Raw genomic sequence first — 19,086 nt, 5'->3', positions numbered from 1 at the left:
GGTTTTAGTTCAGCCTTCAAGGAGCTATCCAAGGTGCTAAACCAGTTTTCCAAAGTGAAAGAAATAACTGGCATTAGTCTGCTCCTGAGCAATAGGCATGCCATGTTTCATCATGCCAATGCCTTGGGCAAGTCATACTGCTCTAACCACTGTGTTGATTCAGAAATAAAACTGCAACGAAGAGAAAACTTGGTATGCTGGAGTTCACCACTTAAGCCTGCCCCATGTACTACTGTGAATCTTGGGGACACTTTTGAGCCTGATAAACTCAAAAAGGGACCCGATGTTCAACATGGTTCATAAAGAAACAACCCCAATAGATCTCCATATCAAGCTCAACAGAGCCTGGGAATGTGTTGGACTAAAAACTTTATCAACTTGTGCGCCAGCTGCGCCCATACCTTGGGAAGCAACTTTAACTATCTCAAGCACTTCCTTTTTAGTGGAAAGGTTAAATCAAAATGTCATTAAAAATTCTGCTCACTTGGGTATGGTGGTCCACGCTCTGGTTACATCCCATATAGACTACTGCAACATGCTCTACATGGGGTTGCCTTTGACGACTGTTCGGAAGCTTCAAATGGTCCAACGGGCAGCAACCAGGTTACTAACAGGAGTGGCGCTATGGGAGCTCACTACTCCTCTGTTGCATCATCTCCACTGGTTGCCAATTTGCTACCAGTCACAATTCTAAGTGATGGCTTTAGCCTATAAAGCCCTAAACAGTTCTGGCCCAGCTTACCTGTCCAAATGTATGTCTCCTTATGAACCATCTAGTCACCTAAAATCGTCTAGGGAGGCCCTACTCTCGATCCTGCCTGCATCGCAAGTGCAGTTGACATGGACGAGGGACAGGGCCTTCTCAGTGGTGGCCTCCCAGCTACGGAACTCCCTCTGCAGGAATATTAGATTGTCCCCCTCCCCTCTGACTTTCTGAAAAAGGTAAAAACTTGGCTCTTTGAGCAAGCTTATGAGAATGCAGCGGAATAGATAAGATGAAACTATGAATGATGAACATGAAATGGCCAGACGTTGTTACTGGAAAATGTTTCTAACAAGATGACATTGGTGACTAAATATTTTAATGGTTTTTATATGTTTTTATATTGATATGTTGACCTTTTTTAATAGCACTTTTATGAATGCATGGTATCGAGTCATGCCAATCTGTAACCGGTATGGTTATAGAGTCACCATATGGCTGAGAAAGGCGGGCTATAAATGTTGTAAATAAATAAAATAAATAAATTACTGTAAGCAGCCTTGGATCAGTGCTGGAAGAAAAGTAGTCCATAAAATAAATGCACAAATAATAAATAAATTAAATAAATCACTCCCAACTGGTGTGTTTAGGCTGAGAGCTGAGTTGGAATGATGGGACCTATTGTCCACCATAAATGAAAGATGTAAAATATGGGAAGAATGTAACAGTATGACAATATTCCTCTTTCACTTTTTTTGAGAGAGGGAAGTTTGGGAGCAAAGACAGAAGACACTCCCTTCCATGCTGTCAGTTTGACTCTGCATCGGAAGCAAGATTTCCATGGGAAAAAGGAAAAGAATAAAATGCGGATGGCACCAAGCCATGTGCCTTTAAAAAAAACTGGACTCCCGCTGCTATCCCAGGCATTGCTTTGGAGTTAAGAGGTTGGACTATAAAACATTCATTAGGCTTGCCAGCAAGATTTTTTATATTTTATCAGTTAAGGACCTACTTACTTCATGTCCCAGACATCTCTCCAATCCATTGTCTTTAGAAACCTTGCGGATACAGATCTCTTATTCAAAATAATTAAAGCTAGAGCCCCTTCCACACAACTGAATAAAATCCCACGTTTTTCCTTTGAGCAGTGTGGATTCAGATAACCGAGTTCAAAGCAGATCTTGTGGGATTTTCTGCCTTGATATTCTGGGTTATATGGCTGTGTGGAAGGGTCTCTGAAGTGTTTGTTTATTTATTTATTTATTTACAGTATTTATATTCCACCCTTCTCACCCTGCAGGGGACTCAGGGTGGATTACAATATACATATACATGGCAAACATTCAGTGCCATAGACACACAACATATATAGACAGACACAGAGGCAATTTAATATTCCAGCTTTTCTTGAGGGTATTCTGGCCACCAGGTGAACTGTCCCTTCACCGACCATTTGTGACACTGATGAAGTACTTCCTCATTCTTTGCACGCTTGCTGGAGATTTTTATGGTCTTGTAAATGAGTTAAATTTGCCTCCTCACATAAGCAGTACCTAAATTTCCTATTTGACAGATGCAACTGTCTTTCGGGCTGCAAAGGTCAACAGCAAGCTACACAAATTGGTCGGATGCTCACGCTAACCCGGGCTGGCTTTGAACTCATGACCCTTTGGTCAGTAATGATCTTAGTGCAGCTACTCCCAGCCAGCTGCGCCACAGTCCTGGTGTTCCTTATTTTGGATTTTTTTTTTCTAATTTTGGAATACTTTCATTTACACAATGAGAAATCTTGGGGGTGGGTCCCATATCTAAACACAATATCCATTTATATACTTCATATATTCCTTAAACACATAGCCTGAAGATATTCTTATACACAAGATGTTGTAGTAGAGCCTGTAAATAACATTGCAAGTGGTAGTATGGGTGTCAGAAGGGGGAAAAGGAGTGCTCGTGAGCAAGAGTTAGATGAGGAACAACAAAGGAAAAGGATCCGGGATATACTTATGGCACCTACCGATGAAGACTCATTCGAAGGGTTCTCTGATAATGAAGGGTCGATGAGTGAGGAAGAGGAAGGAGACACAGTGGATGTGAATAGAGGAACTAAGAGGGTTACTCGGGAGCAAGAATCGGATGAGGAGCTACAAAGGAAGAAGATCCAGGATATACTTACTGCTCCCACAGATGAAGTATCATTTGCAGGGTTCTCTGGGAATGATGGGTTAGAGAGTGATGAAAGTGAGGATGACACACTGGACTGGACTAAGGTATAAGAGGTACAAAATGTATGTGCAGAGCCAACATCTAGTGACACGATTGTGGGGTTTTCTGGTGGTGGGGATTGGCAGTCGGGAGATACTTCTGAGTCTTGGGGGGATCTAAGTCTTGACAAAAGATGGAGGAGTTGGAGGGATGGGCGTCGCAGTTCACGTGTAGAGTCAAGGACAGCTGTAAGAGATTATGACAGGGCGGAGGTCAGCTCATCTTCGGATGATGAGGTGTAAGATAAAAGTAGGCTCTGAAATGGGGAATCTTTGCAGAAGGCAAAGTGTTGGTTTTGTGCCTTGGGTTTTGTCGCTGCCTATTTCGTGTTGGTATTGGGTCCTGGATCTGCAGGTTGCTGCTCCCGTTCATGTGTGTTTCGACTGAGCTTGGATTTTCATGAGTGCGGATTTCCCCTTCTTTGACTTCAGATCGGTTTTGACTATGACGCTGCCTATGTGGATTTGGAACCTTGCAACTTTGGACTTGGCTTACTACGACCTCGGACTTCGTTTGACTATGTCTTCTTCCTTGCGGCTCTTTGTTTGTTAACCTTTTACTTGCTGTGTTATTTTGTGTGACTTTTGGAGCGTTTTGTTTTAATCCGAATCTTTTCTCCGGATAATCCGGATTATTGCTTCAGTTTACCTTTTGAACTGGAACTAGTTGCTACTTTTGAGTTTTGACCAGAGACACCGAGTTAAGTGTCTCTGAGTCCCTTTTGCTTTGTTTTAATAAACTCTACTTTTGGACATACTCTTGAGTCTGGCTCTTTAAGGCGTCTGGGTTCCGACACAAGATTTCAATAATTTAGTATTAACAAATTTTGTGTTCATTGAACCATCAGAAAGCAACAGTATCATGATCTCAGCCACCTAATTTTGGAATATTTTGTAATTCTAAGTTAGGGATTATCTATCCATACATATAAACAGCTTTACTTTCTGATGAGTTTTTATTTTATTTTCAACCAAAGAACCCACCACATCACCCAAAAAAAAGGGTCTATTATATAAAACCTGAAATCTAGAAAAGCAAGTAGTGTCTGTTCATATTTTAAAGTTCCTCTGAGGCCCAAGCCTGTAAATTATGTAGCTTGTGAATAACGCCAGAACAGACTGTGTGACAAAGAGACAATTCAGTCCTTTAAAAGAGATGTGCCCACAGAAAGACTGCTACTGCTCTCCAAGACCAAAGAAACCTGTCCGCGCTTGTGTCAGCGCACAGTTGGAATTCGAGATAATTGACCAGGGTTTCAAAGGGTTATATAAGCAAAAATAACCCATCTATGAAATTTTTGCTGTCTGTCAAAAAAAGGTCAAAACGAAACAAAATAATCACCATCCCGTTGTTGCCACCAAACATGCAAAGGACACAACCTGTCCTCAGTTCAAAAGTGCTTCAGTGACTTCCCACTGTGTTCGGTGGAAAAAATGACATGTGTTTTTGTCCTGTTCACTGAAAGCAAAGCTTGATTTTGGACAGATCAATCCTACTTCAGACATACATTTCATTCAAAAATTGCCTCTTCCATATTGCTTCAAACAGTATTAAAAACTCTAAAATCAGGACAATATCAGATATTTGCATTATGATTCATAACAGTAGCAAAATTACAGTTATGAAGTAGCAACGAAAACCATTTTATGGTTGGGGGTCACCACAACATGAGGAACTGTATTAAGGGTCTGTGGCATTAGGAAGGTTGAGAAACTCTGATCTAGAGCCATGTTACTGCAAAACACATGTATCTATTTCAGGTTTAGAAGCACTATTACAAGATTAACTATTATGAAATGAAAGCTACGATTATGCTTTTGAGTTCATTCTCAATGGATATGAAGTCCAGTCGTGCTCCAGACTAAACAGCAATCTTTCCAAGAATCCCAAACTGTCCTTCTGGATGTAATTACATTTCAATACTTAGCCAAAAAAAAGTCTTTTTGTCAGAAACTTACCCATTTCTTGACCGATCACTTCCCGTGTTGTAATGGTCCAATCCAGTCAATGCTGTTGGAGCTTGATTTGGGGTTTCATCCCGATCAAACTCTGTCCCCCAATATTCCTCAAACAGAGAAGACGGCTGTGAGCTGGTTGGCATCCCATGATCTTCTGGCCATGATTTATGCCCATGATGATCTGGATCCTGCAAACCTATATCTGACCGTATCAGTCCTATAGCACCACAAAGGAGTAAAATCTTAGCAATCATTGTAGGTTCCTCTCAGCTGCTCACACCTCCTGGGATCTCAGATCAGATTGTTCTTACAATCCTCCTTGCATCATTCCTTAAGTTAAAGCTTGGAAGGAGGAATTTTACCACTTTTAACAAAGAGCGGAAGTTAAGCTGTTAACCCTCCCAGCTGCCATTGAAATGTCAGAGGTCAGACGACAGAGGAGAGGAGGGTTCCTGTGCAGGAACCTAAAAGACTTCAGTGCAAAAGGTGGCATTTATGTGTTTGCATCTGTATACATTTGCATGTATGTCTAAATAGAGAGGGAGATCCAAAGATAGAAACATGTATGTCTGTGAATATACATGAGATCATGGATTATTTAAGGATGGGATATTTTTTTTCCAATTTCTAGCCGGTATCTTAATTTATCAGTGAACAGGAACTGAGTCTTTTATCAGCTGCCTTCTTGCTGGGGTACAGGAAGAGGATGTTAGCTTTAATGAGGAGGCGAGGAAAAGAAAATATTGAGCGATGGAACAGGTTCCCATGCTGTAGACCGCATGCTTCAGTAGCCTAATACATACCTTAGTAGAGTAACTATGTAGGCCTTTAATTGCTATAACTTAGTAGTAGGAAATACATGGTTTTGCTCTAGTAAATGTATGGACCTGGTATTCTTATATGCCTTCATATAATTTCTTGTGGCAATCCTAAACTATGACGGGGTTTTCCCGGCAAGATTGTTCCAATGAGTTTTTGCCCTTACCTTCATATGTGTGTGTGAAGACAACCCTCTAGTAAAGAGTCTGATGGCAATCATATCCTTAGAAAATTATGCAAAGGCATTTATTTATTGTGTCAGGAGCAAACCAAACAGTTTTATTGCATTTTTTAAACAAAGAAACAAACAAAACACAAAGTTATTTATTTATTTATTTATTTATTTGCTTTATTTTTATACCGCATTTTTCAGCCTAAATCGGCGACTCAATGCGGTTTACAATGCAATTTATATAACAATGACAGTTAGATTAAAACACAACACACACGACAGACAATACAAGACAAACAACATGGTCATCAACGCCTCAGTAAAATCAGATTCCGTTCTCATAATCCTTCTACCATTCCTTCGTTCATTTATACCGTCTTCATGAGTTCAGTTGCCTTGTTGACTGAACGCCTGTTCATAGAGCCACGTCTTGACCCTCCTCCGGAACTCCAGCAACGAAGGGGCCTGCCTGATGTCTACGGGTAGGGCATTCCATAGCCGAGGGGCCACCACCGAGAAGGCCCTGTCTCTCGTCCCCACCAGCTGCGCCTGCAACGCAGGCGGGACCGAGAGCAGGGCCTCCCCGGACGATCTTAACATCCTCATCAGTTCATAGGTGGAGATGCGTTCGGAGAGGTAAGCAGGGCCAGAACCGTTTAGGGCTTTATAGGCTAAAGCCAGCACTTTGAATTGTGCCCGGTAGCAGATTGGTAGCCAGTGGAGCTGGCTCAACAGAGGAGTGGTGTGCTCCCTGAGTGCTGCTCCCGTTAGTAACCTGGCCGCCGAACGCTGGACCATCTGAAGCTTCCGGGCAGTCTTCAAGGGCAACCCCACGTAGAGCGCGTTGCAGTAATCAATCCGGGATGTAACCAGAGCGTGGACTACCGTGGCCAAATCTGACTTCCCAAGGTACGGGCGCAACTGGCGCAGAAGTTTGAGTTATGCAAATGCTCCCCTGGACAAGCTTGGTAGTTGATTAAATGTCCTTTGACCAGTAGCTGGCCACTTGGAGTGCTTCTGGTGTTACTATAAGAAAGTCCTCCAGTCCATGTGGCAGGGCTCAGGTTGCATTGCAGCAGATGGTCTGTAGTTTGCTCTTCTCCACACTCGCATGTCGTAGATTCCACTTTGTAGCCCCATTTCTTAAGATTGGCTCTGCATCACGTGGTGCCAGAGCGCAGTCTGTTCAGCGCCTTCCAAGTCGCCCAGTTTTCTGTGTGCCCAGGCGGGAGTCTCTCATTTGGTATCAGCCATTGATTGAGGTTCTGGGTTTGAGCCTGCCACTTTTGGACTCTCGCTTGTTGAGGTGTTCCAGCAAGTGTCTCTGTAGATCTTAGAAAACTATTTCTTGATTTAAGTCATTGACATGCTGGCTGATACCCAAACAAGGGATGGGCTGGAGATGTCACTGCCTTGGTCCTTTCACTATTGGCTGCTACTTCCCAGCAGATGTCAGGTGGTGCAATACCGGCTAGACAGTGTAATTTCTTCAGTGTTGTAGGGCACAGACACCCTGTGATAATGCGGCATGTCTCATTAAGAGCCACATCCACTGTTTTAGTGTGATGAGATGTGTTCCACACTGGACATACTCAGCAGCAGAGTAGCATAGCGCAAGGGCAGATGTCTTCACTGTGTCAGGTTGTGCCAGCCAGCTGGCACAACCTGGCACAACCTAGAAAATGGTGCAAAGACATATGTGTTTCTTACTCTGTGGGACAATAGGAACATAAACAAATGATTCTATCCTGAGCAATGGAGCCAAGCTTAGCATAGCAGGCTAAACTGCTGTGCTGAAGAAAAATCCTGCTGATCAGAAGATCAGCAGTTCAAGCCCGGGCAGAGTGAGCACCCACAATTAGCCCCTACTAGCCCCAGCTCACCTAGCAGGTTGAAAGCAGGAATGCAAGTAGATAAAACAGGCACCACTTTTAGCAGTGAGACAATAAAAGGCATCATTAAAAGGACATTGATCGGAAGAAAGCTATTCAGCATGGAAGATGGAGCAACAGCACCCCACCCCCCCTGCAACCTATAAGATGCCAGAATTAGATGGGGAAAATGCCTTTGCCTGTGTTTGTGTTGTCTGTCCTTGTTAATTGTATAATCAACATTGACTGTTGGCCATATGTATGTTCTCTAAACCACTCTGTGTCTCCTTCGGGGTGAGAAGGGTGGGATGTACTGTAAATAAATAAATAAATGTACAGTATTTATATTCCGCCCCTCTCACCCCTAAGGAGACTCAGAGTGGATCACAGAACACATATACAGCAAACATTCAATGCAATTATACAATGACAAGACAGACAATTGTACATAAATAGAGGCATATAGGCTCTCCTATATTTGGCATCTTGGAGGCTGTGCTCGGTTCTGGCCACAGGAGGGTGCTGTTGCTCCATCTTACCTGCCAAAGAGCTTTGTTCATAAACTTCCTCCCTGATCAAATCACTGACATTTTTTCTGGCATTTCCTTATGGGTTCCTTAAATACCTCTCTGCTTTAAAGTGGTACCTATTTATCTACTCACAATTGCTGTTTTTGATCTGATATGTAGGCAGAAGCTGGGCTGAAGGCCAGAAGTTCACCCCAACCTAGGCTTTGAACTGTCAATCCTTTGATTGGCAAGATTTTATTGCAGCTCGTGGTTAACCTGCTGTGCTAAAGCCCGGCTCCATCATGCAAGAATGTTTGCATGTAACAAATCCATCTTTGGTTAATAATCTGTGTGTACAGTCTGAGTGCTGAGATCACCACTGCCAAGGGCAGGAGAAACTTAGCTGGGGGGAATGGGAAGTGGTATCAGGGGAAGGTGGCAGTGATGAAGCATGAAGGAGCTGGTGAGAGACTTACAACTCACCATACAGGGCTAAAATTGGTGGCATGTGCCGAGTTAGCCCTGGCCACCCATGGAGCCATCAGCTCCTATCAGACAATGTCATGCTGGCTCCGTGGGTGAAGCAGGGTGGAACCGGCATATTGTCGAAGCAACACAGGAGGCTTCCTGTGTTGCCATTGACTTCAATGGGGGAAGCCAATCCCTCATGGTATCAACAGCCAGAGGAGTGGGTGATGCAGAGCAGCGGCTCTGGGTATCCACAAATTACTTCAAAACTAGGTTCTTGTGGGTTTTTTCGGGCTATAGAGCCATGTTCTAGAGGCATTTCTCCTGACGTTTCGCCTGCATCTATGGCAAGCATCCTCAGAGGTGTGAGGTCTGTTGGAATAAGGACAATGGGTTTATATATCTGTGGAATGGCTGGGGTGGGGCAAGGAGCTCTTCCCTGCTGCAGTTAGGTGTGAATAAACATTCACACCTAACTGCATCACCTTCATTAGCATTTGAAGGCCTGCCTGAGCCTGGGAAAATCTGTTGCTGGGAGGTGTTAATCTGTGCCTGGTTTTTTTTCCTCTCTGTTGTTGTGCTGTTCTAATTTTAGAGTTTTTTAATACTGGTAGCCAGATTTTGTTCATTTTCATGGTCTCTTCCTTTCTGTTGAAATTGTCCACATGCTTGTGGATTTCAATGGCTTCTCTGTGTAGTCTGACATGGTGGTTGTTGGTGTGGTCCAGCATTTCTGTGTTCTCAAATAATATGCTGTGTCCAGGCTGGTTCATCAGGTGCTCTGCTATGGCTGACTTCTCTGGTTGAAGTAGTCTGCAGTGCCTTTCATGTTCCTTGATGCGTGTTTGGGCAATGTTGCGTTTGGTGGTCCCTATGTAGACTTGTCCACAGCTGCATGGTACATGGTAGACTCCTGCAGAGGTGAGAGGATCCCTCTTGTCCTTTGCTGAACGTAGCATTTGTTGGATTTTCTTGGTGGGTTTGTAGATAGTTTGTATGTTGTGTTTCCTCATCAGCTTCCCTATGCGATCAGTGGTTCCCTTCATGTATGGCAGGAACACTTTTCCTCTGGGTGGATCTTCGTCTTTACTCTCGTGGCTTGTTCTTGGTCTTGCAGCTCTTCTGATGTCTGAGGTGGAGTATCCATTGGCCTGGAGAGCCCAGTTGAGGTGGTTCAGTTCATCTTGGAGGAGGTGGGGTTCGCAGATTCTTTTTGCATGGTCTGCCAAGGCTTTAATGGTGCTTCTTTTTTTACTTGGGTGATGGCTGGAGTTTTTATGTAGATATCTATCTGTGTGTGTGGGTTTTCTGTAGACGGTGTGACCCAATTGTTGATCTGGTTTGCGGATGACTAGGACATCTAGAAAAGGCAGTCTTCCTTCCTTTTCTTTTTCCATGGTGAATTGGATGTTTGGGTGGATGCTGTTAAGATGGTCCAGGAACCTGTTGAGTTCTTCTTCTCCATGGCTCCAAATGGTGAAGGTGTCATCCACATATCTGAACCATATCGTGGGCTTTTTGGTTGTTGTCTCCAGGGCTTGTTCTTCAAAACTGTACAGAATGCAAAATGAGGCAAAATCTCATACCTACCAATCAGAAAATATAAAGCAAAGAGGGAGGTAAAGAGAAGACAATTGCCTTATGATGAATTTTTTGCGCAGAATTTGAATAATTTAAAAGGATTTTAAATTGAAAATAACTGGAGTAAAAAACTGCTCTTAGTGAACAAATATAGCACTTTTTAAAGTGCTGGTTCATTCTGATCTGCTTATAATGCAGACACTGTTGCATGTATATCATTTACCCATCCTCCGTCTTGCACTCTCAGTGCAATGGCTCTTGGGATTTAACACACTTCATGTTGCTTTCATGAGCACAAAGAAATCAAATTCTGAGGCTTTCTACTTTTTCTCTTTGCTTCTGGTCTTCTTTGCAAACTCTATAAAATAGGACATTTGGAAAGCCAAAGGGCAGGCTTCTTTGCACACACATACTTTCCATTTCACATATGAAAACTGGGACATGCAGGGTCAAGGAACATCAGTATAAACATTAAGTGCTGCTATTGCTACTTTCAAACATGAATACATCACATGAAGTTGAAGATTTTTAACTTCCATTTCAGTCATAAAAAGAGGTGCGTGATCTGCAAAAGTGTGTAAGCAAACTTTGCAGGATACAATAATCTGACTTCAGAATTCAGCTTCCTGGGAATTCTGGTTTTCCCTATTTAAGAGTGAAAGTGGCCAGACCAGTTTCTAGTCTTAATGGTGGTAAAGATGTCCTTGTAAAATAATTATGTCATCGAAGTTGCAACACTTTCAATTGTCTGTGGAGTTCTTATTTCTTCCTGGGTTTAGCAAAAGTGGGAGTAATGAAAAATATATGCAAGGGCATTAAGGAAATTTGCCCTTACTTCATGAATTATATTGGTAACAAAGACAGTCTGTCAAGAAGGAAAATTAAGTACCACTTTAAAGTGTGGGGAGGCTAAATTAACTGATTTATGAGGCCATAAAGAAGACTCCAGCAAAGCATTCCAGTGGGGAAGCATGCGGGGAATGCGGAAGTGCTTCTTCAGCGTCGCAGATGGACGATGAAAGCGACAGCTCCCCTGGCGGCCAGAAAAAGTTAAATAGCCTCTGTGTATATGTTTGTATGTCAAAAATTGGCATTGAATGTTTGCCATATATGTGTACACTGTAATCCACCCTGAGAAGGGTGGAATATAAAAGCTGTAAATAAATAAATAAATAAATAAATACCAGAATTCTGTTTTGTTGTTGCAGAAGTAGGATCTCCATAGCACAGAACCTTAGGGCTCTATCAATTACATTATGTTCCACTGTAACTACCTTGAAAACATAAAGAATACTAGGATGTGCACTTTACAGAAATACATTTTGCATTTTGGGGACAGCTCCTGGGTATCACTAAATGGCAAATCCCTAAATTCCGCAGAATAGTGCGATGGCGATTGAGGTGAAATATAGTGATATCATAGTGTGGTATGGTAGAACTATTAGGACACTTCCAGACAGAGCTAAAACCTGCATAGAAACGGGTTAAAATAACCCACTTCCACTTGGGTTCTCCACCCCCAACCCAAATTCTGGACTTTCCCTGGGGGGTGGGGCAGCTACATGACATCCCAAGTGAAATCAGGATGGCATGACGCTATCCCAAAGCCACCCATTTGGGCCCCAAACTTACTGGAGAGGCTTGCCTCCTCTCTCCACCCCCACCCCCCAACTCATGTGCCTTCAAGTTGTTTCCCCCCACCCATGTCACCGTTGTGGAAACAACCCTCATTTATGATATGGGACAGGGGAGGCGGAATAAAAGTAAAACAGGAGAAAAGCTTTTCCTCCTTCAAATCCCCCACCCCCCACCCCATAAAATGGACTAACCATTCTTCTTTCTAGTGCCCCTTAGTGACCTCAGCCCGGATAGTGGAAAAGTACCTTTTTTCCATTGCCTTTGACTGAGGCTTTGTGAGCTGTCCAAAGTCATGCAGTGAGCTTCATGGTCCATCCTATGTCAGCCCATCTATATATATAGACATGCTCTGTTTGTTTTCAGTGACATCATAACTCAAAATCTGCTGGACGAATCGCCATCAAATTTGGCCACAAGACACCTACTCACCCAAGGAGGGGGCCATCAATCAAAATATTGTTTTTGTCATTTGGGAGTTGTAATTGCTGGGATTTATAGTTAACCTACAATCAAAGAGCATTTTGAACTCCACCAACAATGGAATTGAACCAAACTTGGCACACAGGACTCCCATGGCCAACAGAAAACACTTAATGGGCATTGACCTTGAGTTTTGGCGTTGTAGTTCACCTACATCCAGAGAACACTGTGGATTCAAACAATGAAAGCTCTAGAACAAATTTGGCATGAATACTCTATATGCCCAAATATGAACACAGAAGGAATTTGGAGGAAATAGACCTTGGCATTTGGGAGTTGTGGTTGCTGGGATTTATGGTTCATCTACAATTAAAAGCATTCTGAACCCCACCAACGATAGAATTGGGCCAAACTTCCCACACAGAACCCCCATGACCAACAGAATACTGTGTTTTCTGTTGGTCTTTCAAAACCCTTCTGACACGCCCTCACAACCCCCCCCCCCCCGGCCCAGAGGTCCCAACTCCCAGGTTGGGAACGCTGCCTTAAGGCCATCCAGTCCAACTCCCTTCACCGGGGCAAGAAAACATAATCAAAGCCCTCCTGACAAAGACCCATCCAGACATAGATATAGTATCATAGATTTGAAAGGGACCCCTAAAGAAAGACAATTATATGTTGCATGTTCCAGAGTAGGCAAACATTACAATCTCTACATCAACACTGACAAAGAAACAACAAGAAATACTGTTTACCCACAAGCAGAAAGGAATTACATATATAGAAGAAACCTTTACTTTATTTTCCAGATCACCAGACTGGGCCACAGCAACTTGTGGCAGGGGACGGCTAGTCAATTATAATATGTATGTAGCATGAAGATGGCAGCATGCACATGAGACAACAGGGGCTTAATATATAAGCAAAGTGCCCTGTTGTTTATATAAGTACTAGCGGTCCCCTGCCACACATTGCTGTGGCCCAGTCTAGTGATCTGGAAAATAAAGTAATGAGAAAGTGTTGGTTTCTAATCTATGTAATGTCTTTATACTTGTGGGTAAACAGTATTTCTTGCTGTTTCTTTGCCAGGGTTGATGTGGAGATTGTCTGGTTTGCCTACTCTGGAACATGCAACATACAATTGTCCTTCTTTAGGGGTCCCTTTCAAATCTTTGATACTGCATTTGTCATATACATATGTGTGTATGTGTGAATGGTTGGATGGCCCTTTGTCAAGAGGGCTTTGATTATGTTTTCTTGCCTTGGCGAAGGGAGTTGGACTGGATGGCCATAAGTCAGCATTTCTCAACCTGAGAAGTCAAGACCCGGGGGGAGGGGGGTTTACCGGGAGGTGTCAGAAGGATCACCAAAGACCACCAGAAAACACAGTATTTTTTGTTGGTCATGAGGGTTCTGTGTGGGATGTTTGGCCCAATTCCATCGTTGGTGTGGTTCGGAATGCTCTTGGTTGTAGGTGAACTATACATCTTAGTAACTATAACTCCCAAATGTCAAGGTCTATTTTCCCCAAACTCCCCCAGTGTTCACATTTGGGCATATTGAGTATTCATGCCAAGTTTGGTCCAGATCCATCATTGTTTGAGTCCACAGTGCTCTCTAGATGTAGGTGAACTACAACTCCCAAACTCAAGGTCAATGCCCACCGAACCCTTCGTGTGTTTTCTGTTGGTAAGGGGAGTCCTGTGTGCCAAGTTTGGTTCATTTCCATTGTTGGTGGAGTTCAGAATGCTCTTTGATTATAAGTGAACTATAAATCCCAGCAACTACAACTCCCAAATGAAAAATCATAACTTTTTGAGTGAAGGACATACATTGGGTTGTTAGGTGTCTTGTGTCCAAATTTGGTGTCAATTCCCCCAGTGGTTTTCGAGGTCTGAGAATACCACAAACAAACATTACATCCTTGTGTTGTGAGACATTGTTGCCAAACTGGTGTGATTTCGTTCCTTTGTTCTTTTGTTTTTAAGGTACTCATTATGCACAGAGCATTTATATATATATAGATAACCAGGTGTAAGAACTGGCTTAACCTATACAAAATAATCAGGTTTCTTTCAAAAGAGGATTCGCTGCTTAATTCTCTTTCCTAGACTTTGGTTTCAAACCTGCTTGAGATCACACAAGAAGGATAGCACCCAGTGAGCAGTGTTTACACTGCATCAGTCATTAGTATCTTATCCTCCTCGGCCTTTTCCTAAAAGATGCGGTGAGAAGCTCAGTCCCCAGTTCATTTTCACTTGGAGAAAAGAATATCTGTATATCCTTGTGTATCATTTTTCATTTGGATTTCAGTCAGGATTCAGCAAATGACTAACTTCACAGCTACTCTGTAAATAAAACTCCTTTTGCCTGTTTATTGCACAAGTGATTTATGGGCCGTTATTCTTCGTGATACTGCAGCACATTATCTTTTCCTTCGCAGTTAGAGCTTCTCTGTTTGCATTTCCAGCTTGTGCAAGTTTTAAAAGCTTCCAGCCAGAAACGCAACATTTTCAAGACCTGAATATTTATTTTGCATCTAAGGGAGTACAATAAAAGAGATGTATTGTTCCTCATAGTGGTCCTGTCACTTCAAGCCCTTTCTGGTTCTGGGAATCAGTAAAGTCATTCGCTTTTATGTGATACAGAAACCTAATAAATTAAATATGTGTGAAATGGGGTTCAGATCAAAGCCAACTCCAGATTCAAGGAAATGACGGGCAAAAAAATCCCCCCAGGGCTGAAATACCCCTGAAGGCATTTGATTTGATTCATCTTGGAACTTGGATGGGAGTCTGTACGCTATATTTCAGGGGAAGGAACAGGCAAAACCACCATCTTTGCCTAACAAAACTTATGAAATTCATGGAATTGCCATAAATTGATGGGCAATTTGAAGGGATATACACACAAAGGTCTCCTCTCATAGAATCATAGAATTATAGAATCAAAGAGTTGGAAGAGACCTCATGGGTCATCCAGTCCAACCCCCTGCCAAGAAGCAGGAATATTGCATTCAAATCACCCCTGACAGATGGCCATCCAGCCCCTGTTTAAAAGCTCCCAAAGAAGAAGCCTCCACCACACTCCGGGGCAGAGAGTTCCACTGTTGAACGGCTCTCACAGTCAGGAAGTTCTTCCTCATGTTCAGATGGAATCTCCTCTCTTACAGTTTGAAGCCATTGTTCCGTGTCCTAGTCTCCAGGGAAGCAGAAAACAAGCTTGCTCCCTCCTCCCTGTGGCTTCTTCTCACTTATTTATACATGGCTATCATATCTCCTCTCAGCCTTCTCTTCTTCAGGCTAAACATGCCCAGCTCCTTAAGCTGCTCCTCATAGGGCTTGTTCTCCAGACCCTTGATCATTTTAGTCGCCCTCCTCTGGACACTTTCCAGCTTGTCAATATCTCTCTTGAATTGTGGTGCCCAGAATTGGACACAATATTCCAGGTGTGGTCTAACCAGAGCAGAATAGAGGGGTAGCATTACTTCCCTAGATCTAGACACTATGCTCCTATTGATGCAGGCCAAAATCCCATTGGCTTTTTTTGCCGCCACATCACATTGTTGGCTCATGTTTAACTTGTTGTCCATGAGGACTCCAAGATCTTTTTCACACATACTGCTCTCGAGCCATTTCGTTTTTCCTGCCAAAGTGGAGTATCCTGCATTTATCACTGTTAAACTTCATTTTGTTAGTTTTGGCCCATCTCTCTAATCTGTCAAGATCGTTTTGAATTCTGCTCCTGTCCTCTGGACTATTGGCTATCCCTCCCAATTTGGTGTCGTCTGCAAACTTGATGATCATGCCTTCTAGCCCTTCATCTAAGTCATTAATAAAGATGTTGAACAGGACCAGGCCCAGGACAGAACCCTGCGGCACTCCGCTCGTCACTTCTTTCCAAGATGAAGAGGAAGCATTGGTGAGTACCCTCTGGGTTCGTCCATTTAACCAATTACAGATCCACCTCACCGTAGTTTTGCCAATCCACATTGGACTAGTTTGAGTTTCCTTGCCAGAAGGTCGTGGCGGACCTTGTCGAAGGCCTTACTGAAATCCAGGTACGCTACATCCACGGCATTCCCCGCATCTACCCAGCTTGTAACTCTATCGAAAAAAGAGATCAGATTAGTCTGCCATGACTTGTTTTTGATAAATCCATGTTGACTATTAGCGATGACCGCATTTGTTTCCAAGTGTTTGCAGACCACTTCCTTAACAATCTTTTCCAGAATCTTGCCTGGTATCGACGTGAGGCTGACTGGACGGTAGTTGTTTGGGCCATCCTTTTTTCCCTTCTTGAAGATTGGGACCACATTTGTCCTCCTCCAATCTGCTGGAACTTCTCCCGTTCTCCAAGAACTCTCAGAGATGGTTGCCAATGGTTCCGAAATGACTTCCGCTAGTTCCTTCAATACTCTTGGGTCTAGTTGATCTGGCCCTGGGGACTCTGACTTATTTGGCAGCCCACTAGATTGTACCACAATAGCCAAATACTGTATTTCTCTAAGGCAGCCTTCTACAGACATTTTAATGGTAGATCCTGAACCAGTAGGCATGTATCAACAGGGAGATCCTAAGTTGCCCAAACTGCTGCCTCACAGACATGACGGGACAGTTTCAGAGACATGATCAGAGCTTCTACATCCCACCTCGAAATTTATGATCTTCCAAGGAGGCCCTGCTCTCAATCCCACCTTCATTGCAAATGTTGTCTAGTGTTGTCTACACCTGCAAATAATTCAGCTGCAATTCAGAGTATTCTGCGCAAAATCTGCCCTAAATCCACCCTATTAGTGCCACACTTGCTCATAATCTACCCATTTGAAATTATATCGATAGTCACGCATTTCGTCTGCTCAAATTCATATTGACACTACAATTTTCCCTCTTCTTGGAGCCAACAGCAAGCTCGCAAGTGGGGCTCTGCCAGGCAGATACATGGCTGGGAAGGCAGTGGCTGTGATCCTGAAGAAAAAGAAACATTTTGGCTCTTTTGTTTTCAAAAATGAGAGGCCTGATCTACCTCCTCACAATTGGGCTTGGCTGGGTTGGGCTTGGCCGGGGATCAGGTGGCTATTATTCCTACTTTTCTATCTCCTTCTAAATATTCCCCCTCTTTCCATGTAATTATACATAACCTTAATAAAAGCTATTTTAAAAAAAACTACAAGAAAGGAGATTCCTTCTGAACATTAGGAACATTCTCTTCTTCAGGCTAAACATGCCCAGCTCTCCAAGTCGCTCCTCATAGGGCTTGTTCTCCAGACCCTTGATCATTTTAGTGTTGTGGGATTGCCAACTGTTGGCAGGCTTTACCTTTCAGTGAGCAGCAGTGGTAGATTAGGTTCTTGTGGGTTTTTTCGGGCTATAGGGCCATGTTCTAGAGGCATTTCTCCTGACGTTTTGCCTGCATCTATGGCAAGCATCCTCAGAGCTAGTGAGGTCCGTTGGAATTAGAAAAATGGGGTTATATATCTGTGGAATGGCTGGGGTGGGGCAAAGAGCTCTTCTCTGCTGGAGCTAGGTGTGAATGTTTCAACTGATCAACTTCATTAGCATTTGAAGACCTGGCTGAGCCTGGGAAAATCTTTTGTTGAGAGGTGTTAAGATGTGCCTGGTTGTTTCCTCTCTGCTGTTTTGCTGTTGTAATTTTAGAGTTTTTTAATACTGGTAGCCAGATTTTGTTCATTTTCATGGTCTCTTCCTTTCTGTTGATATTGTCCACATGCTTGTGGATTTCAATGGCTTCTCTGTGTAGTCTGACATGGTGGTTGTGAGAGTGGTCCAGCATTTCTGTGTTTTCAAACAAAATGCTGTGTCGAGGTTGGTTCATCAGGTGCTCCCATATGGCTGACTTCTCTGGTTGAAGTAGTCTGCAGTGCCTTTCATGTTCCTTTATTCGTGTTTGGGCAATGCTGCGTTTGGTGGTCCCTATGTAGACTTGCCCACAGCTGCATGGTACACGGTAGTCTCCTGCAGAAGTGAGGGGATCCCTCTTGTCCTTTGCTAAATGTAGCATTTGTTGGATTTTCTTGGTGGGTCTGTAGGTGGTTTTTATGTTGTGTTTCCTCATCAGCTTCCCTATGCGGTCAGTGGTTCCCTTGATGAATGGCAGGAACACTTTTCCTCTGGGTGGATCTTCATCTTTACTCTCGTGGCTTGTTCTTGGTCTTGCAGCTCTTCTGATGTCTGAGGTGGCGTATCCATTGGCCTGGAGAGCCCAGTTGAAGATCCACCAGTATTAAAAAACTCTAAAATTACAACAGCAAAACAGCAGAGAGAACATGGCCCTATAGCCCGAAAAAAACCCACAAGAACCTAGTGATTCCAGCCATGAAAGCCTTCGACAATACAGTGGTAGATTCATTGCAGGGAAGCGGCAGATCAACAATGAGATGCACACAGTCTCATGCGATGGGGACCAAATGTGGCAGTTCAACTCCAATGCCAGTTTGCATGCTTCATACAGTAAAATCCAACCTTAGATTTTTCCGTGCGGACAAGAAAGCTTTCATAATAGATGTGGTCCTGTGTGTCTTGGAGTTGTCATTATGTTAGCACTACAAAAGCACTGATTGAAATTATGATTGAACTGAATGAAAGGAGATTCCATCTGAACATTAGGAAGAACTTCCTGACTGTGAGAGCCGTTCAGCAGTGGAACTCTCTCCCCTGGAGTG

At 43.2% G+C, this 19,086-nt stretch overlaps 1 protein-coding gene across 1 annotated transcript in view; it reads right to left on the bottom strand.

The window, feature by feature from the left end:
* The window catches only part of MMRN2 (multimerin 2), a 58,095-nt gene extending 52,662 nt beyond the window's left edge, over positions 1-5,433 (bottom strand). Inside the window, exon 1 of the mRNA XM_067465638.1 lies at positions 4,927-5,433. Within this exon, the coding sequence (XP_067321739.1) occupies positions 4,927-5,180 (254 nt within the window). The 5' untranslated portion in view covers positions 5,181-5,433. The remainder of the gene's footprint in view (positions 1-4,926) is intronic.
* Positions 5,434-19,086: the final 13,653 nt, after the last annotated feature.

This window comes from Anolis sagrei, chromosome 3, assembly GCF_037176765.1.
Source record: "Anolis sagrei isolate rAnoSag1 chromosome 3, rAnoSag1.mat, whole genome shotgun sequence".
Taxonomy (NCBI): domain Eukaryota; kingdom Metazoa; phylum Chordata; class Lepidosauria; order Squamata; family Dactyloidae; genus Anolis; species Anolis sagrei.
This window is presented reverse-complemented; position numbering and strand designations above follow the sequence as displayed.